We start from the raw sequence: 27253 nt of genomic DNA on the forward strand, positions 1-27253 counted from the left end.
TACTTCTTTAAAATGATAATTTGTTGGCTTAAATCATTAAAAGAATAACTTCAAAACTTTATAATCATTTGAATGTTCTTTACTTCATAACTTTTTTCGGGATATGCAATTTAATATCTGACATACTAAGAATTTGTCATATATGTATTTTTTAAAAATGTATTTTGATACCATATTAAGAAAAATCATCTATTTTAATATTTCCTAAAGTTTTGTTGTAAATTTTCAGAGTTTCTTTGAATCGAAATCAAAATCGAAATTTCTGTAAGTTGAGACTATCGAAATTTCATCAACATTATATCGAAATGTCTTCAACTATTTTTTTAAATATAAAAAATATCTTCCATTATTATGAACCAACATTCAACATATGTCTCATTTTGATAATTAAAATAACCAATCACTTAACTTCCCTAATAATAAAATGTCATATGTCACCTCAATAAATCAAAAACTAAAATAAATTATAATTTTTATTAACGGCTATCTCACCTCAATTTGAATTCTCCAACTATAATTTCCCCAATTATAATTTCCTCTCTAAAAAATTATAAATTTAAAAAATACAATCATAAGCATAACGTGTGCAGGAACTAGTAATTTATTAACGGATGAAAAGTCACAAAAACACGGAGCCGTGAGCCTCTTCCAATTCTCCTCCGGTAAGAGAGGCCGTCCAGGTGTAAGGGTTTCTTCAAAGCCGGCCTAATAAAAGGCAGACGCTTGTCCTCCGATTTCGCGTCTCTGTTCGGATTGCTATCTCTAAACTTCTTTACTTATTTGCGTCTTGCCGTCGAATTAGGTTCAGATTTTCTTGGCCCGTTCTTTGCTTCCGATCAGACCCTAGGGCTTTCTCATAATCTTTAAGCATTCGGTTCAAAATCTCATTAAATTTGTGGGTTCCGTTTCCGGCTTTCAGGAATTCCGCTTTAATCAAATCGCAGCTGTCTGTATGAACTAGGGTTGTTGAATTTTGAATTTGTCGCGCTTCTTGTACAATGCCGCCGTTCTTGCCTACCTCAAAGGCGGTGGGTTCGATTTTATTGCGTCAAAGTGTGATCAGACATTTGACAGGGTCTACCAAGAACTGCGGGCCGTCGTGGAAAGCCAATCGGATCCAATGCTTGAGTAGCATTGCGGGGATCGAGACCCCGTTAGGCCATAGTTCTACTGGGGCTCACAAGGATTATAATTTTTCGTTGGGAAGCGTGTTTAGCGGTAGTGGTGTTCAAACAAGGCGATTTCTTGGTTGCGGAGATGGGGAAGAAGGCAATGTTTTATCCAAAGTATACGAGGAGAGGCGTGTTTTAGGGTGAGTTACTGAGTAACTGAACTTTGTTGTTATTTATTTGGTTTAGCCATTTGTATTTGTTCTTTGTTCATTTAAGAAGTGTTGTCAATTTTAGAAATTTCTTATTGCTTTGGATTCGTTTAGTTTTAGCGACGTTGTCATTTGAAAGAGAAAGTAGATTGGTTATGTTCTTTATTTTTTTTTTTCGTTTGTTTTATGAATGAGTTTCTGTATATTGATTGTATTATGTTTTTATTTTATTTGTTCCCCTCTTTTTATTGCTTCTCCCCCAAAATATTTTTGCTTTCTTTCACTATAAGAAGCAGGTTAATTCTTATTTTCTTAATTGAAAGAAATGTGTTCTAGACATTATTCAATTTTGGGCATGAAATATCATCTCAATATGTGTTCTTTCATTTTCACATATCTTCTACATTATTGTCTCTATAAACTTTCAATGGTATGAGCTGATATTGCTTCAAATTATTAGGTACTCTCCAGAACAGTTGTTTGATGTGGTTGCCGCAGTGGACTTGTATGAAGGTTTTGTCCCTTGGTGTCAGCGATCACAAGTAATGCAACGCCATCCTGATGGATCATTTGATGCTGAGTTGGAGATAGGTTTCAAATTTCTTGTTGAAAGTTACGTTTCACATGTAGAACTAATCAGACCAAAGTCTGTAAAGGTACTTAGTTTTCTATAGTCGTTCAAAGACCACTTTACAATTTTACTTCGACCATAATTTATTTTAATAAACTATTATATAAGATTTTTTTTTCACAATTCAGTAATACTTTATCATTTTTTGAGATGATTAAGTTTGTAAATAATGAGATAAGAATTACTATATATTATTTTATGGTTGTACGTCTGCATATATTAGCATTTGAGGGTTTTAATGGTTCTTCTTATGTTGTACTAATGTAGTTTCTTACTTCATGATTTTTCATTACGTATAATTTTTCCTGGTACTATTGCTGATGCTTTTTATTATCATGCATCACTTACAGACAACTGTGTCAGAAAGTTCCCTTTTTGACCATTTGATAAACATTTGGGAATTTAATTCGGGGCCAATTCCAGGAACCTGCAACCTATATTTCTTGGTTGATTTTAAGTTTCAGTCTCCACTGTATCGACAGGTAATGGTCTTTTAGTGAGCTTTATTGTATGTTCATTTCCCTTGTAAATTTTGGATCATTGCCAACCCAAGTTACCCCCTGCATCCCTGGTGCAGTTGGCCATACTTCTACTCGTAAAAGTTGGATGCAACTTGTTTGGTAGTTAGCATTTTGAGCTTCTAAAAAGCAAACTTATTATCTGTTTTAGGGAGATTTTAAAAATTAAGATTTTGAAACTTTAAAATCTAAAATCTGTTTTTTTTTGTTCTCTTAGCTGATTATTCTAGTCAATAGGTGTCCTCATTTTCCCCCCCCCCCCAAATATTAAAGAATAATCAACGCTTTAATCATGCTATTTTGATGAAATATAATTTATTTCAGGGATGTTTGTGAATGGAATGTTTAATTTGTAGAAATTGAAATTAAAAATGGCTATTTGGTGTTTCTGTCATGTCGTTCTTGATACATATGTTGACCCTTGTTTTTTATGGTATTACATTTAACTTTACCCTATAATATTTGTTTAGATTCATTAGGAGCTGCATGTTTCTTCACCCCTCATTTGGAAGGATTTAAAATTTTGGTTACTAAATACCACCTTTCTCATCTTATGCTGCATCTCCACACATTGGTACCCTTGCCTGGTGTATAATTACAGTTAGTTGCATAATCCACCTCAACAATACAAAGACCACTAAAGGTTATTTTGGTACAAAGTGATCTTGCTTTGGTCACAGTATGATGTGCTCCCCATTTGATAGGGGAACATGTCACGTAGGTAGTTTCCGTACACTTGAGTATGTAGGCGATGTATATAAGATATTTGTGCATGGAAAAGGGGTTTCTAGGCTTTTTTTCCAATGAGTTGTTTGGGAAGTTCTAGAAGGATTTTGCATGTTGTAGAAACTAGATATTTTAAGGGAAGCTTATAAAGGAGGAATCTTAGTTATCTAGAGTGGAGATGATAGGAAAGATCTAGACATTGGCTAAGCAAGTGATTGGGCAAAGGGAGCTTGCAAGGGATTCTCCACCTCATTTGTAAGCCATTACCATCCAATCCAAGTGTTGTGCTCTTTCCATACATCTTAAGCTTGTGTTTTCCTTGCTTGTGATCTTGGTGATTCCCTTCTTGGACATGGTAGGATAGCCTGACTATGCCCCCTTAAGATATTACTTGCCATTAGCATGACATGAGCGTGGCTAAGGGTTTGCCACAATTTTCTTATTGTGATAGTTGGTATTTGAGAGCATCTTTAGCAAGTGTGTGGATGATCACGAGGAGGAAGCACGTTGAATGTTGGCAATGTTAGCGCTTTGGATGGAAGGGAGCCTAATGTGGGCAATTTGTGGAAGGTTCAGAGGCATCGAAGTTAAGGGACGTGGTTGGATGGTTAATGCAGTTATAGTAGTAAGGGTACAAGAAATTTCAAATGGAAAGAGGAAGGAAGAAGAAAGTAGTGGGGAAGGAAGAAGAAGATACAAGATAGGGGAAAAGTCAAATCAACTTCCCCTTCACATTTACTAAAATTGACTCTTACATAAGGCTACATGGCTTTCCCACCTAGCCTAAATATCAAAGATACAAGAAATTACAAATAAACGCATAAAGATACAAGAAATATCAAATAAGTCCTAAAAGACACATCTATTACTAACCCACCCCCAAGTATGTATAAGATTAACTAAACACATTTGGGTTTAGGACCCAACAATCATTTGACCCTATTCTTTGAAATTGGTCGTAAATTGGGTCAAAATGATCCATCCGATTACCTGTTTCTATCCTACATCAATTCTCCTCACTGAGAAAAAATTTGGCTGCAGATTTTGAAGTGCAAGTCTATTAAAAGCAACACGTGATGAACTATGACTTTGCAAAACCAAATGCCTAGTGGTGACCACAGAACGTGCTGTTGTGGAAACTGGAAAAAAAAACCAAGCCAGCCCGTTGTATTGGTGGCAATCAGAACATTTGCAAGGAAAAAAAAAAAACTCAATGAATGAAATGCAAATATTCTGTTCAGGTTTAGATGCAACAGTGTCAACTATTGTGTCAGATCTTTGATCCATCATCCATTATCCTTCTGTATAATTGACATGGTCTTGAAAATTTATCGCATGATATCATTGTCTTCATTAGTATCATCCTCGGTTTATCAAAAAAAGGTGAAAAACTAATATCCTCAATACAATTATCTTCAACTTGAGAATCAATGTCGGATTTTGATGTTTGGTGAAGGTGGACAAGACAATCATTGGCTGCGGTTTGCTCTTGATGCATTAATTACTCACAATAATCAAGTCACACTTGTTCTTGAAGCATTATTTTATATGGAAGTTAGATTGATGAGTGTGATATTGAGATTGGAGAGGGGGAGGAAGAACAACATATATGGTATGCAAGGATGTTAAATCAATCAAATGAAAAGTATTGACAAAAAATGCAGCCTTCAAATCCCAAATTGCTCCTATAGAAGGAAACTCATTGAGATATCCCAGAATACCAAAATTAATGTTGTTTTTTTGCTATACACACACACACACATGCACTCTACAACTATATATCATCAAAGACCCATGATGCAGTTACCAACAATTCTCAATACATTCATGCAAAACCACAGTGTTGATTCCCATTTTGTCAAGAATTGTCATGCAGAAATTAAACAAGGCCTTGTATTAAAGTTGCAGCCATTTTAATTTTGGGGAAAAGATGTAGATTTTGAACAGTGCAAGTGCAAATATCTGTTTGTGTTTTGGATTGCTTTAAATGATATGGACAAAAAGGCTCTAGTGTGCATCAATATTTACAGCAACAAATACAACTAGTGTGCATCAATATTTACAGCAACAAATACAACTATGGGACAGCAGTGGTGGCAGTGAAATGGAGGAGAAGTTACAGACGATATCAAGGGAAGCAATGAGCTTGGGATTCAAATTCTCAAGAAAGAAAGTTTTTTAGAGGCATGAACTCAAGGAATGTACCCATCCACGGAGTATCATGAGTGAAGCTATGTGCAAGTGGGTGAAGCAACACTATGAATTGTGGTAGATATGGAAGATTCCTTGGCTGTGTAGGGAATGGATTTTCTCATATAGAACTTGACAGTTGTGGTCATTTTGAATAGTTGACAATTGGTGTTCCCATTCAAGTCTTGTGTGTGCATGTTGAAGGCATGAACTAAACCAGAGGGTAGGGTATTCCATCCACAGTGGCGTAACAATTTGGTAAACAGGTAGACAAGTTGAAGGTGACGAGTGGATAAGGTCAAGCAAGGAGCAAGATAAGGTGAATTTGCTGCATAATAAGGTGAATTTATGAGGGTGGATGAGTGAGAATGTCATGTGCCATCTATCTGGCAAGGGCCATGCAAGCTGCAAGTGAGTGTAAGCCACCTAGGTGGCTATGTGGAAGCTGTGTATATGGAAAACATTTTAGAAGAGTAATGTAGGTTGTTCCTAATGAGTTGTGCGGCAAGTTTAGAACCATCTTATAATTTGTAGTGACTAGATATTTTATGGGCAGCTTCTTGAGGATAGATCTTTGCCAAGGTCTTAAGTTTCAATTTCGACTAAAATTTTGAAGCTCCACGAGTATAGAAATTTCAATGGAAAATTTGATTTCGATTTCAAAAAAACGATGGAAATTGTTGTAAAGCAAGGAATTCTTTTATGAAATTTAGAAATGGTTAATAGACATAATAATATGTATGTTTATGACAAATATATTACCAATTACATATGTCAACATGGTATATGAGGTGTTGTAATATAATGTGTATCAAACATATTCAGTTAATATAAAAAGAAATTCATAAATCAATTAAATATTATTTATTATACAAATAAAGATAATTTAGACACAAATGGTTGAATAAAATGTTGTAGTGACTTGTAAGTTTAATTTTTCTTCAAAAGCCCTTGTAAAAATATTTTGTTTCAATTTGAAAAAAAAAGATAAATTAAGGGAGAAATTTCACTGTGTCAAAATCTCACATTTGAATTCCACGGAAACTTCATTCTATAGTTAAAATTTTGACAAGTTTCACTCAAATTTCAAATGATCAGTTGAGATTATGATGAAAATTATGGAAGATGGAAATCAATTGCCATTTTGATCTCGAGGGTGGTGGAAAGTGGAAATTTCCATATGGAAATTTCAACAATTTCATGGAAATTTAAGACCATAATCTTAGCCATATAGAGACCCTTGCCATTGGTTAAGGAGGTGGTTGGGCATGAGGGAACCCTTAAAAGAGAGTCACAACTTCATCTCCAATCCAAGTGCATTGACTATCTTCTTTGGATTGGCGAAAAGTATCCCCACTCCCACCCTTAAGCCTTTTGTATTGGCTTGCTTCTAATCTTGGCTGTGCTCCTCTTGGAGTGGGAAGGGAAGGATAACGATGCAGAGCAACATCATGGAATTGCAGCCGAGGGAGAAGAAATAGAGGAGAGAAAGGGAGGGGAAGAACAAGGAAGAGGAAGGAGAGAGGAGAGGAAATAGAGACGATGGGGGAAAACACACATTTACTTCTCAATTCAAATTTATCAATAATCATCTCCAACATGGCTTTCATAGACTATTTACAAGAAAGCTTATAACACAAGAAATTACACATACCCCTAAAAATACATGAAATTACAAACACATCCCTAAAATACATAAATATTATAAACAAGCTTTCAAAATGTATTATCCTACTACAAGCAAACTAAACACATATAATAAACCACTAATTAACTAAGCATATTTGGGCTAGGACCCAATAATCCATCAACTCATTTTTTGAAAATGGATCTCCAAATTGGGTCAAAATGATCCATCCAAACACCCGCTTCTTGTCCTACATCAGATTAGTCTAAGGCTTCCTCAGTAAGAAATGGTTGCTGTAGTTTTGGACTAGTTTGGCTGAAGATGTGACAACTCGTGGCATTGACCATGTGATCATACGCATCTTGAATGAGAAGATGTTTTGGCTTTTGATGTATTGATTTTTGCAGTGGAATTATTGATAGGTTGAATTTAGAGTCCTAATCATGCAAGATCAAACATGCACGCAAAATAATCGTAACTATACTTTGAAAAGACTAGTGCATAGGACTTCTTTTGGCTTACAATGCTTGGAGAAAAAGAAAAACTAGTTTTAGAAATTAAAATACTAACTTCCTAAAGACTAATACCCTAGAATCGCTAGTGGGCAGGGTTTTGAGAATGAAATTGGGGAATATTCATCTAAGAATATTAATTTATTGTGAGAATGAAATTCAGGATTTTATTGTGGGTCTATTAGTTAGATAGATCAAAAGGTTTATATTCGGTGTAAGGAAGCGCAAAAGGGTTTTGAAATGAGGAAATATCTTGAAGAAATTTGAGATTTGTCTAGTAAAATCACAAAAAAAAAAAAAAAAAATTATTTTAGAGAGATTTAGAAGGTGGGTCAGTTATAGTGGAGGAGGAGCTAATCGATGAGAGGGCTAGTGCCTGCAAGGATAGTAAGAGATGGGGGGATGTTTAGGATGACAATAGTGCAGATAGTAGTGGTTTTGATTGTGACAGGGGTTTACTTTTGGACCAAATTCAGGATCAGCATGGTTATTCTTCCAATTCTTTTACTGATCACCTCGGGGTTATATTTAACGTGCCACCTCCTCCTTTAGAAGGATTAGATGGAATCAATATTTTGAAGATGATATTCCTAAAGAAGAAGGCTAGTTAAAGGATGGAATTCTGCCTACTCTAGTTCAAGAAATTTCTGGGAAGGGCCTTGAATGTGGGAGTGAGTTTGATGACTCGGGCGTCATGTTGTCTGATCAAGGAGGAAATGAAGTTAGGCTTGATGGTGGCAAAATCTAAGGTGAAGAAGCGTAAGAGGGAATTAGCTAATTTTAAATGTTTGGTGAACTATGTTGGGAAGGGATTAAAAAGAGGGGTTTTCTTGGCTGATTGTAGCAGTTTGGTTTTTTATTTTTAATTTTTTTTTTCCTTTTCTTTTTGAGGATTTAGTATCCTTGTGATGATCGTACATTCTCTTTCCTAATATATCTTCTTTTATTATAAAAAACCCTAGAATCATGAAGAAAATTCCCTACAATAAAAAATTAAAATTAATTCCCATCCCATACTACATTAATCTCCCTTGGTTGAGAGAAACTTTACCTCTAGTTGAAGTTGACATGCACATGACATTGCCCTCTTCATCTTCATTCCCATAATACTCAATTGCTTTCATAACCTGATTGTCAGAAGACCTTTCTCTAGTTTTAGGCTTGTATTCATTTTTGGCAGCCGCTAGTTTTTTGTAAGGAAATCTTGATAAGAATGTCCATTTTTACCATAAATAAGGCAATCAGTTGAAAGTGCTCCACCCTGTTTGAATTAAGTGGTTTGGTGGGGGGAAGTAGGCAGCTCACGTGAAGCCAACATTTTCTTACATGTATCTTTCCAATATTTGCTCTTTTTCTCACTAGTATTTAAAGTACCCGCTTGATCAATTGAGTTACGAGTTATAGGATTGCAACTCAATGTGCAATCCATAGTGAAAAATCCTTCAATGTACCAAATAATATGTCGCTCATCTTCATTAGAAGAACATTGAGCGACCAATTTGTGAGACTCAAGCAGGTAAGTGTTGACATCGCTGCTCAGTTGAGCCATGTGTACAGCTTAACTTGAAGTACATGTCCCACTCATAATTGATCAGGATGTTTTTCCATTCCATCATACGCCGCATAAGTTTCTACTCAGTGACTGGAGCTTGCCTCTAAGTCAGTGTTGATGAACTAAAACTACACCACCAAGTACATGCGAGGCCCTTGAGACAGATACTGCCATGCCAACCTTATCTGATTCTTAATAAGTGAAGATATTTTTCAATTTGATTAAATTGATTGAATGACACTTTTGGATCTCCCTTACCTATGAACCTAGTCAAGGTAACCTGTAACCCTAATTCCTATCGTGCTTGCTAGAGGCTTGCATATTAGTGGCCCAGTAGGTATGTTATTATGGATACAGAGAATAGTTGGGCTACGAGATGGAACATCAATGTCCATTATCATATCTTTTTTTTTTTTTTTTTATGTTCAAATTGTGACAAAATTCTAGAGAGTGAAAATTTTGGACTTTAAAGGTATCAAAGACATTTGATTTTGAAAGAATGAAAGGCAAAAACCTGAATAATGTGAGAAGCTACTTTAGATGTTACTTCATGGATATGCTTTTTTGCTCCTTTGCGCTCATACATCTGAGCTACTTCATGAGCTATTAAGACAACTAGACTAGTTGGATCTGGTTTGGATTTGGCTGAAGACCAAACTAGTTGGTTCAATTCGACTACTTCTGTTTAATTCGATTGTCTTAAAATCATTTAGGTATTGTTTTGTTCCTTAACTCCATTCATTAGGTGGTGGTGTGAGCAGGAGTCATTGATGCAGTGTCACGAGGAACAGTAGCAAAAGATGGTGCTAAATGGAGCTTCTAGGATATGATGTAGTGGTTTGACGGTTTGCAATATTTGGTGTACTTCTGCAATTTCATTTGCGACAAATTCTTGATGCAGCAACAAGGATTATTAAGACAACTTATGAACTTAATCGCGGGAGCTACTTGTTTGAGCCTTTGGTAGTTCTGAGAACCGATTGTGTTGCCTTCCATTAGTGATGAGATGTGATGTGGGTTGGGGTTGGCCATGGGACTTGGGCTGCATGAGATTTCTTTTGTAGCTTCTGCTTTTGAAGTCATCAGTGGTTGAAAGCATATTTCTGCTTCTCTGCTTTTGCTTGAAGTTATTTTTATTTATTTGAGTCCTGAGATGTGAATGATGGGTTAAGCGGGGAGGAGTTGAGGTGGCTTGGTGAGATGGTAAAGGTGGAGGTGCATGCATGAGGTGATTCTAAGTTAAGATTGCTCCCTCTGAATATAAGATGAAACTAGCAAACTACCCTGTTAGACACCAACTTTGGATAGGTAATACATGCATGGAATCCTGCATTTATAGTGTGTTATATGTTTCCATTGGTCCCAGTAAATCTTGAAACTTGGGTATCTTCTAATTTTTCTTTGCTGGAGCTTGCATTCTGTTTCAGTCTTTCCACGGATTTTGTTTTTACATGAAACTTTGTTCTCTTCTCCATATGCAGCTTGTGTAGTGCGGCTGCTGCACCTTTTTAGCCATTTCTAATGTTCTTTTTTTAATTATTATTATTATTTTATATTTTTCTGATGATTAGTTTATCTTACCAATCAAAAAATTAACATTGAGCTGGACTCACTGTCTGTATGCAATTTCTGTTTTATCTTGAATTTAGGGTATAAAGGTCAATGATGTGATTGATAACTCTTATTAAGCAAATCCTGTTTGTGTGATTGATAATCAGCTGTTGTTATGAATTGAAGATGAATATTTTGTGTTCTGATGAACAGCACTATAATGCACATTCTGATTGCGGTAATATCCATCTCTGTGTTGGGACAGGTGGCCTCAATGTTCTTTAAGGAGGTGGTTTCTCGCCTTGTTGGTTCATTCAGTGAGCGCTGCCGTCTGGTGTATGGACCTGGAGTCCCAATTCTTGAGAACTCTTATGAGCAAAGTGTGTGAAAATTTATTTTGTTCAAGCAGGCCTGCTGGGGAACCTCCGTGCGGTACCATTCCAATCACACAGCTGAATATAAATCCAATATTGTCATATAATATATATTCATTGAGTAGTCCCTGTTTTGTTGCTGCTGCGTGACCCTGCCCATTGCTATTGAGCTTTGGGAATTGTAACTTGGAGTATGAAAATCTCATTTAGCCATCTCATTTAATTAAATTTATATTTTAGTTGATTGTTTTCCAAGTTCCTGATCTGTTTGGATTAAGGATTTTACTTAGAGAAAGAAAAGAAAAAGAAAATAAGGAGGAAACTCACTTCTCATTATGTTTTTCTTCTATATTAGATATTGTTAAAAACAAAAGTTTGGTTTATTATGATTAGAATTTAGGAAAAGTTAACTATTAATGGTGTAAAATCGAATTTTTATTCATGAATATGGTTTTTTTTTTCCCTCACTATAATCTTGAAAATGTGAATTTCTTAATTTTTTTTCTTTAATATTTTTTAAGTTCCAAACAGGGTGCCTCAGGTAGAATATATCTGGTTTACTTTTGGATGGGCTAGCATGTTTAGGTCCAGAGAGGCTTAAAGTTTGCGTGTTTGCTCAGCAACTGGTTAGGAATTAGGAATCTAAAGCCGAAAGGGCGGAAGGGGGTGGGCTAGCCTTTTCTTTGTATGCCATGGCAATAAGGAACAAATCCAATGAGGGGCAAGTGTAGTGCCACACTTGCGCGATTGGTATTTTAGTTCTGGACATTTGTAAAGTTTACTAGATGGCAAATGTCAAACCACAAGATAATTGTGAGTAGTGGTGTGGTTAAAATATCTTATTCTTAAAATTGTTTTGACAAAAGATTCAAATTATAGTGCTTTTTTATTTTAATCAGCTGTGTTCCAAGACTCTGTATTCATTATTTTTAGAGATGATGGGAGAGTAGTGGAGATATTAGGAGAGTTATGGGGTGAGTAATGGAGTTTTGGAGTGATAAGAATGTGCAGTGTACAAAAAATTGAGGAGCCCTGGGTCGTAAGTGCCTTGGTGGTAGTCATGGTAGTTCGGGTAGGATTTATGTTCATTTCCAATAAAATTGTAAAAAATAGAAGGATTGAAAAGCGTTACATCTTCCTCTAATTGCCAACATACCTTCAAGTATAATTGCAGTGACTATAATTGCAATCTGCAACAGTAACCACAAATCACAATACTGTCCCAAAAAGCTCTGATAATGAGAATGATGTGGGACAGGTGGAAACAATGAGTGAGAACAAAGTATTGTTAGAACATAATGGCAAAAAATAAAGGTTGAAAACTATTAGGTCTTCCTCTCATTTATGGTATAGGTGAAGATGGTAAGTGCTAATTATAAATACAATCATGCTAGTGTCAAAACTAAAATAGCAGCAACACTAACAGAGATGGCGTCAAAACCAAAAATAGCCGCAATATTAATGTCTATTCCATTCTCTCCCATTCCATTATATTTTACTCTTGGGCACCAAACATGTAATGACTGCGAACTGCACGTTGAATAACACTGGATGATTTGGAACCAGGTCGAAACAACGGGACAAATGGGTGGGTGCCCTAATTTCTATGTTGTCATCCACCGACCAAACCTTGGTCTCAGCTCTAGGTTCACACAAAGCAAACACGAATGAATAGAAGCATATATCAAAGAATGAGTAAGAAGCAAATAATCGACGTTAGCATGCTACTGAGATTTTGTTTAGGAGCATTTTAGGGCTTCGAAAGACAAGGGCCCCGGGGGTGGGGGGACCAAGACCATGTCCACATACACAAAATGGAAGGGAAAATAATGATAGGGTGGGAGGTGGGGGGAGGCGTGCCCACCTTGACTCATGTACCCAAGTGAGAGTGATCTCCTTCCTATGATACTCCATGGATCACAGCAAGTAGAAACAAACAGCCATCATGCCCTGTCATCATTCCCAATTGGGGGGAATGGGGATGATTGGATTCGGACATCAGGCGAGGTTTGCCCTCAGCCACAACTGAATCTGAGAAATGGAAATGAGAATTGTTGACACAAAAGAAATAAAGAAAGAAAGATGGCAGCCCACGCTCCACTCCGCAGAATCTCATTTCTCTCCACCCCTTTTCCTTTCCTTTCCCGATGGATCAAAATCAATTTCGTGGTGGGCAGCACTCTGCTGTCGTCTTCATCCCCTTGCTTTTCTCAAATTTAAACTGTCCAATGAGATTGCTCTTTTTCCTCTCTTTCTCTCTCTCTCGCCCTAGTTTTTTGTGGTGTTCTTTCATTTTCTGTACTTGACTCCATTTAAGGGGGGAGGTGGCCAATGCCGTGGGGTTGAGAGAGTGTTTGGTCATTGGGCACTGGGTGATGATGTCGAGGACGACTCAACATAGGGTTCTTTACTTGAGATACTTGTGCCAACTGCTAAGCATATTGGAGCATGGGGGGTCACCGTTGCTGTGTGGTTGGTTTGGTGTTTTAAAATGCTTTTGGAGGTTATAGTCATCATTTAAGTAGTTGAAGTGTGATAGTTTTAATAGTTCGTAAATATCAAATTGGACTTTTTAAAATGTTGACACGGTTGTCTTAATGGTGTATTTTTTTTTTAATAAAAAAACCTAAAAAAAAAAAAAAAAAGGTTATCGGCAAAAGTTTCGAAGTGCTGCGTTTCCATTTAGAACCTTCGACAACAACTACTATTGTGAAGTGTAGCAAATAACATTTTGAAATTTAATTTTTTTTTTAATTTCAATTTCCAACCACAATAGTAATTTTAGTAATAGTATTTATAATAATAAAATTACTTGAAAAAAAAATGATAATGTGAGGACACAACCCCATATGTCACTTAACCGGTTGCTCAAGAACCAATCCCTACATAATTCCCTTCTAATAAGAGATAAGATGTAAACATTAGCAATTATGTGACACAGGAGTCAAATATGTAAGCATTATATCTAATCTATGCATACTAGTAGAAATGAACCATAAAGATTTTATTTTTTGCGCCTCTGATTTTTCATTATCCGCATGGCTATCTAAGGGCTCTTAGAATTACCGCTAATTGGTTTCTATATGAAATTTCAAGACAAAAAGTGTATGATCTAAAAAGAAAAAGTAAACTTAATGCAAGCAAGTCGTGATTACTTATTTTAGAGAAATGTAGTTAACATTTCTCTGATTTTATTTAAGGCTTGATTTTATTGTTGTTGTTGTTGTAGTGAACATGACTTGATATAGGGTATTTAAGTGTATTGATGGACAATGGTTGCATGGTGTGATGGGAGTGCACGAGCACTCTCACGTACACCCCATAACACCTAGGATGTGTCCTTGATGTCGAAGTACAATCCTATAAGCTTGGACTTAACTCTTGCAACCCCCACAACATGCTCTTAACGCATTTTTTGCCTCGTAACTAATGCATTGCTACTTCTTGGTGAGAGAAACTCCTTCAATGCAGTTAGCCATTTACATTCTCAATTAGCCTTCTTTCCCCCCACTAACCCTAGCAATGAATTAATGATCACTAAATTTTTCCAAAACCTTGCCTTTAGTCATACTTTTTGTTTGTGTTTTTGTTTTGTAGGCATTAGCATCGAGCATAATCAAGCTAATCTAGATGTTAGGTCCAAAAATCTATATTAGTCGCTTGGTACCATCTACGGGAATAAAAAAAAAAATGTTGTGTGCACATTACACAATAATAACACCCAAAATTTGGCGTACTTGATCATGTTGTAATGAAGATTGTTGTTCAATCTTCTGCTCCCTATCCAAGCCCTCTAATATGTAATCGAACTTCACCTTTTGCTCCTTAAATCCCCCCCATGCATGTCATTGTGCTTGTTAAAGTAATTCAATGTGATGCAAGATCAAAGAAGGAAACTTGCTTACGACGTCTATGTGCTCTTGTTATCCAAATCTTGAAAAGAGGGAAGTTTTACCATTTTGGAGAGCAAAGCTATGCTTGATCTCAACCCTAGGCTCCTTGAACCTAGAAAGAAGCTGAAGATAGAGTTGAAGCTTGAGAACAAGCTAGAGAATTTAAGAAGAAATGACTTAACTTGGAAGATGACTCCATCTGAGGATATATGTTGAGGAGTCATCGATATTTATCTTTAGGATGCCTTAAATAGTATGTTCTCTTAAACAAACTAGTTCACTTTTTAGTAACCAATTCACTAGTAGTAGGAGGTCTTGCAGGTAGAAGCCCAAAGGGTCAATAAAGGAGTATATAAGATGTTTCAATTTTATAACAATGGAAGTGTAGCATATTTGGTCACTATGTTATAGTGGCAACCTTGATATACAAGACAAGGCACTCCACTTCCCAAAATCATTAACTAAGTCCTTGGAGTGCACAAAAAAGTATAAAAACATAAAGTAATTGATGCAAGCCAAGAGAACTCGAAGTAGAAGAACAATGAAAAGCTTAAAGATTGATATGATGAGAGCTCCTCCAAAATAGAAGAATTGGAAGAAGGATCAAAGGTATGAATCTTGTAGCCTTTAAAGGAAGTTTGAGAACTATACTCCCCTTGACACGTTAAAGGGTCGAGTCTTGATGTAGATTAGGGATGGCACTAGACTTTGTTGCCTTGAGCTCATGTAAGTACTTATATGTAGATGGGACATTATTCAATATTGTCTATTCCATTAGGATTGTAGTAACAACATAAAGGATGCTAAAGTTTGAAGAGCTCTATTCAGGCCCTATATCACTATGTGTGTAAGAAGGTTTATACTCAGCTATACAATGTACAAAGAAAAATAGAAAGAGGAAAGGGGATAGAGATTGGACAATTAGTACATAATGGCCATTATCGATCTCATTTTTGAGACGAGAGATTAGAAGTTGGTTGATCTACCTAATGTTGACTAGAAACACCCCCCCCCCCCCCCTAGTAAAGCACCACACATAAAGGACATAGAGTTGGTGATTTAATTTTTTTTTTTTAATCTATCAATGTGATTCAATTTTAAAGCTATGTATAATCCATGATGGTGCTATATTGTACCTTCCTTTCTTAGATTAATGAAATTTTTTTTATGCAAACTGATTCTACACAATGTCATTTCTTTGAACAATTATCTCAACTCAAACTTAACTCAAACTATTAAAGAAATAGTAAAAAAAGATGCATAGAACTACGTTTTCTGTTATATAAGATTTATCCCATGTATCTCTTATTGTATGTCACCATCATCCCTTAGATACACTCCCATGATGCCATGTTTAGCAAGAATTACTGGACTTTGCAAAATGAGTAGTAAAGCTTAAACGAATAGCTAATCTTGTATGTTTGGGGAAGAAGAGTAGTGGATCCTATGTTTGCTAATCTTATAATAGCTCCTAGCTGGTTGCATGACAAGTAATGACTTTCATTTAAGGGGGAGTGATTGAAACTCACAAGTGAGACGAATATTGTTAAGAATTTGACTTGTGAGGTTGTCCCATATTGAAAAATAGAATGAAAGATGGGTGGTTATATACATGATTATACCTAAAACCTAATGGATTAAGCTTTTAAGTCAAATTGGTGCTTGCTAATGCATATCAAGTCTGTGTGAGGACTCCTTTGGCCCTAAAGCGATTTTGAACGACATATGGGCTGGTTGATATGTTTAATATATGTATAACCCATATACACGAACTAGGTTATGGGTTCAGTATGCAACCCACCTAACTCAGTTTGATATGAATGTAAATGACATATATGTGTAGCAATAATAATAATACGACAATGACAAAACCAAGCCTTAGTCCCACTAGGTGGGGTCGGCTATATGAATTCTTTTCCGCCAATTTATGCGATCATGGACCATTTCTTTTGATAGATTCAAGGATACTAAATCCTTATTTACTATCTCCTTTTAAGTTATTTTAGGTTTACCTTTACCCCTTCGACTACCCCCCACAGTAACTAACTCACTCTTCCTCACAAGTGCACTATATGGCCTACGTTGCAAGTGTCTATACCATCTGAGTTGTCCTTCCCTTATCTTCTATAAGAGTTACACCTAACTTACCAAGAATATGTTCATTCCTTAATTTATTTTTAATATTATATCACTCATCTATCTAAGCATTCTCATCTCGACAACTTTTACTTTTTGGATATTATGTTTCTTCGTCGCCCAACATTCCAATCCATATAACATAGCTGATCTTATAGCTGTCCTATAAAACTTTCCTTTCAATTTTAAGGGTATTCTACGATCACATAGCACACTTGAAGCACTTCTCCATTTTACTTAACCTACTTTAATTCTATGCATTACATTTTCTTCAATTTCTCTTTTAGTTTGCATAATAGACCCAATGTATTGAAATCTACAAGTGTTATTTTATTTTTTCATCATCAAGTTTTACTTTATCTCTAATATTCCTCCTGTCATTACTAAAATTACATTTCTTATATTCTATCTTGTTTCTAGTTATCTTAAAGCCTTTAGATTCCAAAACTTCTCTCTATAATTCTAACTCAGCCCCTACTCCGTCCCTAGTTTTGTCAATTAATACAATATCATTTGCAAACAACATACATCGTAAAACCTTTTTTTTTTAGTACTTTTAGTCAATTGGTCATTCACTAAAGCAAAAAGATAAGGACTCAAAATAGATCATTGATGTATACCTATGGTGATTGAAAATTCAATAATAATAATAATAATAATAATAATAATAAAGAAATCCTAATGTATAAAAGGTATGGAGGTGTGGCCAAAACATGATAGCCTGAGATAAACCTTCCCCCAGTCCAGTCAATACTAAGTAAAATAATTAATTACCCAAACACAGAAGTAATTAGCAACCAAAAAACGCAAACTAGCCACAAAATCACAAAGATAATACTGAGAATTATGTGGAAAACCCTTTGGTGTGAAGGGAAAAATCACAGGATCGAAGTTTGATTTTAATTAGAAAAATCACAGGTCGAAGTTTGCTTTTAATCGGAAAAATCACAAATCAAAGTTTGCTTTTAATTTTTCACTATATCAAAATATTAAGTTACACTAGGTCTTCCCTAATTGAAAATAAAGGCATATGTAAACTATAATCATCAAGAATTACAAATTCTTGACATACATAGGAATGTCAGTTATCATCGATAAGGTAGAATCAAACTTGAATGAGAAATAGAGATGTTTCATTTAAAAATAGAGACTACAATCCAAGTTGCGAAATTAAGGCTATCAAGCTCCAAATGACAATCAAATCAACAACAACGAAGAAGGATTAATCATGAACAAGCTTTCAAAATTTAAAATCAATCGAACAAGAAATCACCATTCGATCACCAAAATCAAACAGACTATGCGACACATTTAACCTTGAATTTTCGACAAGATATTTTCTTCTCTCTCCCACTCTCTACTTGGTTGTCCTAAAAATGCACGAAACTAACTTGTTAGTAGCAATAGCTCCTCAAATTAAGAGTTTGCTTATTTTAGAAATGACCCCTCATCTTCTGAATAAAGCCCTAATTAACCAATAAATAAACCATCTTCCAAAGAAAACCCCAATTAACCACTAAGCACAAAACTCTTTATCTCCACTTGGGCCTTAACCAAGACTTCCAAGTGGACCATTTCATAATGATGGCCATCCTTCCTAGGAAGGAAATCAAACAATACTATTGTGTTTTAATGAGTAATCCAACATGTGTATTTTGTTTGAGTGACACTTTCACAATATTATTTTAAAAATAATATATATTATTATATTTTGAGAAATTTTAATTTGGCACATATCCTTTTATTTTATTCTCTTTCTTCTTATTCTTCTTTAAAAGAAAAGCTAAACCCCCAACTTGACCTAACTTGTACAATAATCAAACTGACTCAAACCGTGTTCTTAATGATTTGACTTAAGATTAAATTTTCTTCAAATCTATGAGATTGGATTTGTTAGAATGAATACCCATAGATGTGATTTTTCACCCATATTTTTTTAAATATATATTTTTCTTTGTAGCAAAATGTTTGTAAGCCTATTTGTGGGTTCGGTTGAGTTGGGTTGGGTTAGGTTCAAAATTCCAACTAAACCAACTAGTCTGGTTTGATAAAAAATAGAAAAAAAACTCAAGTCAAATTTAGATGTGATTTGAAGTGGTTTGTGTTGGTTGGTACTCGGCTTAAGTTAGTGATTTAGTATTTTTTTTTTTTTTCCCCTTGAAGAGACAAATATGGTTCAAGAATACCATTGGAATTGATGTTTTTATAGAACATATGCATGATTAATGAGTAATTATGGAAGTGAAATTTGATTGTGGATGCTTTTGTCAAAGTTAATGTTGTCGTAAGTGCAATCTCGACTACTTCTAACCCAAGCCCCTAGGTATGCCTAGGTTGATCTGCATCTAACCATTGTTTGGTTTTGATTTGATCTCCTGATTGGAAGTTTGGCTTCCCCTTGCCTGGGTATGTCCAGTGTATATTGTACATATCCATTTTGATCAATACTATTTATCATTAGCTAATAAAAAAAAAAGTATTACAACCTCAATTAATAGTTTAATGATTTGAAATATGTAGATTAAATCTAGAAAAGTAACATTAACTTTTGAACATGCATTTTGTAACATTATAACCTTCAATCTTTTCTCCTTTATTATTGTCACTATATTCCGTTCAGGTTGAATTAGGTGGTTTGCCCGCTAAATTTATCACCTAAATTTCAATTTCTTTGTGCGCGATTTTGGTATGGATGAGTCGAATCGGACAATTTCGTTGACTCTCTTGTCCGTATGTATAAGTAACACTTTCATAATCACATCTACCAAGTTAGAAATGCCCTCCAAAAATTTTGAAGCCTACTATGCTTAGAAGCTGTATTAAAATCTTATGAGAAGGATATCTCATTCTGATTTCTTAGGCCTCATAAAAATGGAAAGTGTTTCCAATTAAGCAGACACAGAATCTTGAAATGGTTGGTCCCATCCACTCGTGTGTTGGGATGGGATATTCAATACTGCCTTTGATTCTCTCTAAATTTTATTAAAAAATATTTTTCCTGCCTTATTGGAGACGTACTTACACAAGCATGACTAATTCATTTCCCACCCTTCATCAAATCGGATTAAGAATTTTATTTAAAAGAAAAACAAACAAACAAAATGAGGAAGAAATTTATTTTTTACTATATTGAATATTATTACAAATAAAAAATTTATTTTAGTATAATTGAAAATAGAAAAAAATAAATATTATCAATGTGTAAAATTAAAATTTTATTCGTGTTTCTTTAATATATATTTTTTCCCGATACTTTTGATGAGTACCAAGCGGAATCTTAATGTTTCGAATCCAAAATAGAATATGAGACGTGTAATACAAATGTTACAAATTCTCTAATCGTTAATTAAGACGTATTACTCTATTAGCGTAATTCCTAGTCTTCAAACCCAAGTTGTGAAGCATAATCTCAGTTGAGAACCTATAAATTTAGGCTGGTTTTTAGTTCTACTCCGGACTTGTTCGGGAGCATGTATGAATTTTAAACCTAGAATTTTGATTTGTGTGGATTTAGATGAATATATATATATAATAAATAAATTTTATTTAAATTGATATAAATCTAAAACAAAGCCTAAAAATCTATGCTTGCAAATATAATCTTGGGTAGTGCAATGAGAGAACCCTTATGTTTAGCTCAAGAATTAAGTGATTCAAAGGGAGAAAGGCCAAAGGAGGCTTGCAAATTTTCTCAATGCTTTAAGAAAAGACTCTATTAGATTATGGTCTTTTATTCTTTTTCAGTAGTTATAGTATCTTGATTGAAAGAAAACAAAAGTTATTTTTTAAAAAAATCATACACGCATAACTAGCTAAATATAGATATTGTATAAAGAGGCATGTCAATTTATAAGAGAGCAACAACTAACAAGTTCGATTTAACTTGGTGTTTGAAATTTTTGGGACTCTCGGTTAGTTTATCAAGATAATAATGTGTCAGCTCCTCTATCATTCTGTATTTAAATATTAAGATATTATTTTCAATGAAAACTTATAATTTCAAAGAATCGAAGAATCCTGATCTATCTTCAGTTAAAAAAGTTTGAAAATATTATGTGTTTTGACACAATTTTATTAGGTAAAATACACATCACATAATTGATACTTGGATACGTCAAGATCTTCGTAAATACGCATTCGGTGGTTCGGTAGGAACATAATTGGATCTCGATACGTCAAGATCTTCGTAATACACATTTGAGGTGGAAAGAGGATTAGGGTGGGGGTGTGGGGTCATAAGAATCGCCATTGTAATGAATGGGGGCGTCCTATCAAGTTTGGCATTGGCATAAAACAGGAAAGACGGTCCGTGGAAATCCGACAGGATTGGACTCCCCTCTCTCCCCGCCATCTCTCTTTTTCTTTCCTTACCCTATTAATTATTTTTGATCTCCCTCAAGATTGCCTGCCTCCTTTCATATTCAATCTTTGCGGCTAATCCATAATCGCCTCCTCTCTCTCTCTCTCTCTCTCTCTCTCTCTCTCTCTCTCTCATAAATTATCTAATTTTTCTAAAAATTTTATCCATTATATTTCATTTTTAAAATTTTAATTGTAAATCTTTTATTTTTAAAGTTAGGAAATATAGATTTCAAATTTTAGATTTAAATTTAGTTGATCTTTAGTGAAATTTAATATAATTTTATATTATGTTTTGTTCAAATTTATACCATCCAATTATGAGATTTTTTTCAAATATAAAATAAAAATAAATTAATTCACTAGGAGCGATATAATAGGAGATATTTTTTTTAAAAAAAAAAATCTAATTTTACTTACCTACTATTAGATTACCATTTTACCTAAAAGTTTAGGCTATTAGTAGGAAATTATGTTTATCTGCATGCTCATTTTGATGAGTCTCACATTAATAATTCAGAAATGCATGGATTGGAAACTTCAAGATCAGCGCATCTTCAGCTTGCTTCTCTCCTCCCTCACGAAGAAGCTATGGCAAAAGTGCTCGATCTCACCACTACCAGAGACGTATGACTTGTCTTGGAAAACTCTTTCAGCCATCATTTCAAAACACGTGAACTCCATCTCAAAGATGAGTTGCAACTGATCAAACGAGAAAACCGTAGCGTCTCCAAGTACTCTTGCTCATTCAAGGGGTTATGTGATTAGCTCTCGTAGTAGTGCAACTAATTGATAGTCATTTATTTTCGTCAATAATGAGAAATAATTTATGAGGCTGAGAATACCGCATTTTCAAAAATTATTCAATTCAAAACTTACGTAAAAAAAAACCCTAATCTAATTTTTGAGATAGGTTTGGAATTAAAATAAAATTTATTATAAAATTATACTAAATTTTGATCAAATCTATACAAATTTTAGGATTAAGAGATCGAATCAAACTGGCTAATATATTGGCAAACCCTAATTATAATTTTTTATGTGAATATATTGGGAAACCCTAATTATAATTTTATAGGGGTTAGCTTGATTGATGGAGTTTTTTTCCCGTTTTATCCTTTTTTGTAAATATATTAAATAATACATTTTTTGGAAAAATATTTCCCGAAATAACCCTTGCCTAATCTCGCTACTTGGAGTAGTGAGATTTAAACAAATCTCGCTGCTTCAAGTAGCGAGATTTGCCACGTGTCATTCTCATAAAAAAAATATTATTTAAAAATATATTAAAAGAATTTATTTCTCGATTTATTACGCAGAAGAATTTACTACGCAGAATAATTTATTTCCTGATTTATCATTTTTAAAAATATATATATATTAAAAGAATTTATTGCATAATAAATTGAAATTTTGAACTTTATTTAAATTACTAATTTTAATTGTACCTGAAATTAATATATATATATATATATATATATTGACACAACAAAAAAAATTACGTTAATATTTATTCAATATAAGATTTTTTATCAATATCAATATCAATTAAGAAAAATACTTATTATTAACACTGCAAAGCTACGAGCAATAATTTCAATATTTATTCAATACCAAATTTTTTTGTGATAAACTACTTTTTCGCTGTACAAAAATGAATATAAAAAAATAAAAATGATACCATAGTTTAAATTCTAATTATTGAAATTAATTAGGTGGTTTGGCGTCACTTGAGATGTTCCAAAAAACTCATACATATTGAAATTATGAGTAATAAAAAATAAAAAGTTAGGGGATATTTTAATTCAATTAAATTATCAATTTTTGGGATTTTTTTTTTAAAAAAAGTAAAGGACCAAAGTAATGCATACAAGGTAAGAATTACAGATAATTATATGGATATTTTAGAAAATTTTAAAATAGTGTAATATATATATATATATATATATAGTATTTAATAATTTTATAAATGATTTTGTATTTTAAAATTTGAATAAATCTTCATAACTTTTTATTATTATTTCTTAAAATAAGAAAATTGTAAATGTAATTTTTTTTATTATCTCCTGTAAAAAATAATAAATATTAAAAGGGAGAGACGCAAATGTTTTCTTAAAATAAAATTTATTTTGGATCGTCATAAATACTGTGTTGCCCGCGTCAACAGTTAGTTTCAAATAATTATTATATATATAAATTTTCCAATCACAGGACGGGTATAGAAAGTTTCCAAAATGTTCTTGATTTATAAATGTTAACTACTCAAAACTAATAATAAATGTTAAATTTATTAAGCAGAAAAATTTATTTCCTGATTTATCATTTTTTAAAAAAATATATTAAAAAAATTTATTTCTCGATTTATTATTTTTTAAAAAATACATTAAATAATATATTTTTTTAAATGACACGTGGCAAATCTCGTTATTTCAATTAGCGAGATTTGCTTAAATCTCGTTACTTGAAGTAGCGAAATTACGTTAGGATTATTTTGAGAAATATTTTTGCAAAGGTATTATTTAATATATTTATTTTAACAAAAAAAGTATTAGAGGGGAAAAACTCTTGATTGATGTCAGGCGGGTATGCAGTAGTTGGTTGGAAATGGGAAAATGGGAGATCGACAGCTAGGGTTGCAGTACTTGCAAATGTTCGTGACCTCCCACCTTGTTTTTCTATTCTGCTTTGTTTGTTTTTTGGGAAAAATCCTGCTTCGTACTTGCAAAAAAAAAAAATATAAAAGAAAAAACAAACGAATAGCAGAGGGCCTCTCTGGTAGGAGGAGGGGGGGGGGGGGACGTTTTTGAGAGCCTTTGTAGGATTGCCACCTGGCATGCATTTGCCTGCCTCTGCCACCTTCTGAACCATCACAGCTTTTTTTTGGCTTCATCAGTAGAGGAATGGTAGTACATGTACGGCCCACGCAGGTTTTTAATGGAGCTAGGGTTACACACACACACACACACAATACGTAATATATATATATATATATATATATATATTATAGCCTATAGTATATGGTACGTACATAATATGGATAAAACATATAGTAGATTTAAACACATATAATATAAGGTAGAATAGTAGTACGTAGCATGTATCGCATTTAATAGATAATGTATCATATATGTAACTCTATACATAGAATATATATGTATATATATATTTTGAAACAACAAATATCTCTATTTGTATTCTTCTTTGTATTATCAGTATAATTTTATTACTTTAGTTAGATTTTTATTTTTCTTTAGTCCTATATCTGTATATTCTTAGAAAGCTCATGATTTGAAGTACTAAAATAAACCTTAAAAAAGAGACTATGGTTCGAGGTAGATATGTGCAGAGCCCAAACTAAGAAAAGTACAACTGGAACTAACTACCCCTAAAAACCAAAAACTAGTAATATTGAAAAAATATTACAGACTAAGTTTAGGTAACGATTAAGTCTCTTATATTAGATTTTATTCTATATTTGAAGAATTCCTAAATTTAGAGTTGTGTTTGATCCAAATAAAATGTAATATAAAAATATATTTAAAATTTATTCAAATTCACTCTAATGTAGAAACCCAACATATTTTTTTCCAAAACACAGTGAAACTTTTATATTAAGAGATGCAAAAGGTGAAAAAAGCTCTGAACTACTACTACCTACAACCTATGCCATAGCGGAGGACCACACAAAAAAAAACTCCTATGGTTGGGTGCCCCAGCCCTTAAAGAACGGGGTAGGCCTGTGGTGCTTAAAAATAAAGGGGCAGCTGATGGACTAAACGCAAGTCGACACCTGTCCCAAATAATTCATATGTGTGTAAATATAAAAGACGGTCCACGTGGACATTGCCAGATCAAATCATGGAAGAGCACGTGGAAAACACTTCAAAGCATTAGGACATGTCGTCAGGTTTCATTGCTCCCACGAATGATTGTCCAGCTCAAAATGTTGGGGAAGACCTTACCCGAAAAGAGCAAACAAATTCAGCAAAATTCCTTATCTATATCTAGTATGTATGCTTGTGAGTATTAGTAGTGGCTACTCCTACTGTTGAGCATTAGCACAGTGGACCACAAAAGGTGGAAAATAATGGAGACAATGACCACCTTATTAAATAATAAAATATAGAAATAAAAAAAAAAAAAAAAAAAAAGGGAGATTTGATTCTATATTTTCATGTACAAAGAAAAAATAATATTATTTTCAGACAAGTAATTATGAAAAAATAATAATAAATTTTGTGTTTATGTCCACGAAGTCCCTATGCAATTTCACTATCTCGAGAGTGAAACTGCCTTGCGCCCTTAAGATTTCAATCCTAATATATATAGTAAGCTGATGCTGAAAGTGAAGCGGAGCGGAATGATGACATTAGTTTTTTGGGTTTGTAATTTGTTATTTTATTGGTTGAGATGATTAATGGGTTGGGGGGGGGGGGGACAACGCACCTGTGGTACGATGCAGGGGTATTTGAGGAAATTTTCTAATACCTCTATACGATTAGGATTAGTTTAAATACATATATGATGTAACCTTAGATTGAAATACTGAAATTCAGTCGCTGCTCGCTTTTGTGGATGTAGGCATATAGCTGAACCACGTTAAATCCGTGTGGTTTTTGTTGTTTTATCTATCTCTTTGTTTTTCGCACTATTCATCATAATTGCAGCACGTTTCACAACAATATATATATGTATGTGTTGCCCATTTGAAAATTTAAAAATATCCTCATATAATAACATAGTGTCCTAACTTAAATATATTGTACTGTACCATGAGTGTAGTAACCCGAATAGAAAAAAAAAAATAAAAATAAAAAATAAATAAATATAATAATAAATATCTTGGAGGATATATTTATAGATATATATATATATATATATATATATATATATATATATCTTGGAAGAGATATTTTTAGATATTTATGTATAAATATCTTGGATGAGATATTTTAAGTTACTTAAGGGCTAAGTTACTTAAGAGTTAAGTTATGTTTTTATTTTATAACTCTCATTCCTCTCTCTCTCTCTCTCTCTCTCTCTCTCTCTCTCTCTCTCTCTAAGTCCCCCAGATCACTCACAAGTGCTCCTTGATTCTCCCTCCCTCCTCCTGGCTCATGGGATCTCGTTTTTAGGCCCTGCTCCACTCCAAAAGTTAGGGTTTCATTTTTCGGGAGTTTCGAGTCGTTTTTCGGGAATTAAGTAAGAGGATTATATTATCTCAGTTACTTTTGCAAGTTTTAACCGATTAAAATACTAGATATGTTTATATATAAATAATTACAACTTTTCCTAGGTTTTCGAGCCTAGGATTCGGTTAAAAGACTTTATTTTTGCAACGTACCGATTAAATTCGAATATGATATTTTTGGATTAAAATACTGGACTTTCTGAACGTTTTCACCGATTGAAAATTTGGGGTTTCAAACCGTAGGCGTGTTTTAATACGAACCAAAGGCGGTAGGATTGATTATCTCCTTTTTTCCTATACTTAACTACGTATCTATATTTTAGTAAAATAACAACATACTCATACTCATATTTTCAGCACAGTGTTTATTTTCTCAAGCAGTTATTTTATTTATGATTTACTAGGTGAAAAATTGTGTGGCATGAGTACAATTTTAATTGGCATGAATGAATAGGTTTTTTGTAATACTGAATTGTAATAGCTATAAGACGAGATTAGATATGACGGTTGGGGGCCGGGTTATGATTGATGGTCGGGGGCCGATGTTAGTAAGCAGTATATGACATATATTCCACAGAATTACGAACAATTTATGTTTTATACAATTTTATATATGAAAATAAATTATGATTTTAGTTTTATGATGTAAATTGTCATATATGATTTTAGAGC

The 27253-nt window shown here is 33.7% G+C and overlaps 1 protein-coding gene across 1 annotated transcript; it reads left to right on the forward strand.

The window, feature by feature from the left end:
- The first annotated feature begins 579 nt into the window (after nt 1-579).
- On the forward strand, nt 580-11257 carry LOC131162249 (uncharacterized). The gene is made up of 4 exons (XM_058118547.1): nt 580-1312; nt 1782-1977; nt 2303-2434; nt 10894-11257. The coding sequence occupies exons 1-4, from the start codon at nt 999-1001 to the stop codon at nt 11014-11016; spliced, it is 765 nt and encodes a 254-aa protein (XP_057974530.1). The 5' UTR covers nt 580-998; the 3' UTR covers nt 11017-11257.
- The last annotated feature ends 15996 nt before the right edge of the window (nt 11258-27253 follow it).

The sequence above is a fragment of the Malania oleifera genome, chromosome 8 (genome assembly GCF_029873635.1).
Source record: "Malania oleifera isolate guangnan ecotype guangnan chromosome 8, ASM2987363v1, whole genome shotgun sequence".
Lineage (NCBI taxonomy): Eukaryota > Viridiplantae > Streptophyta > Magnoliopsida > Santalales > Ximeniaceae > Malania > Malania oleifera.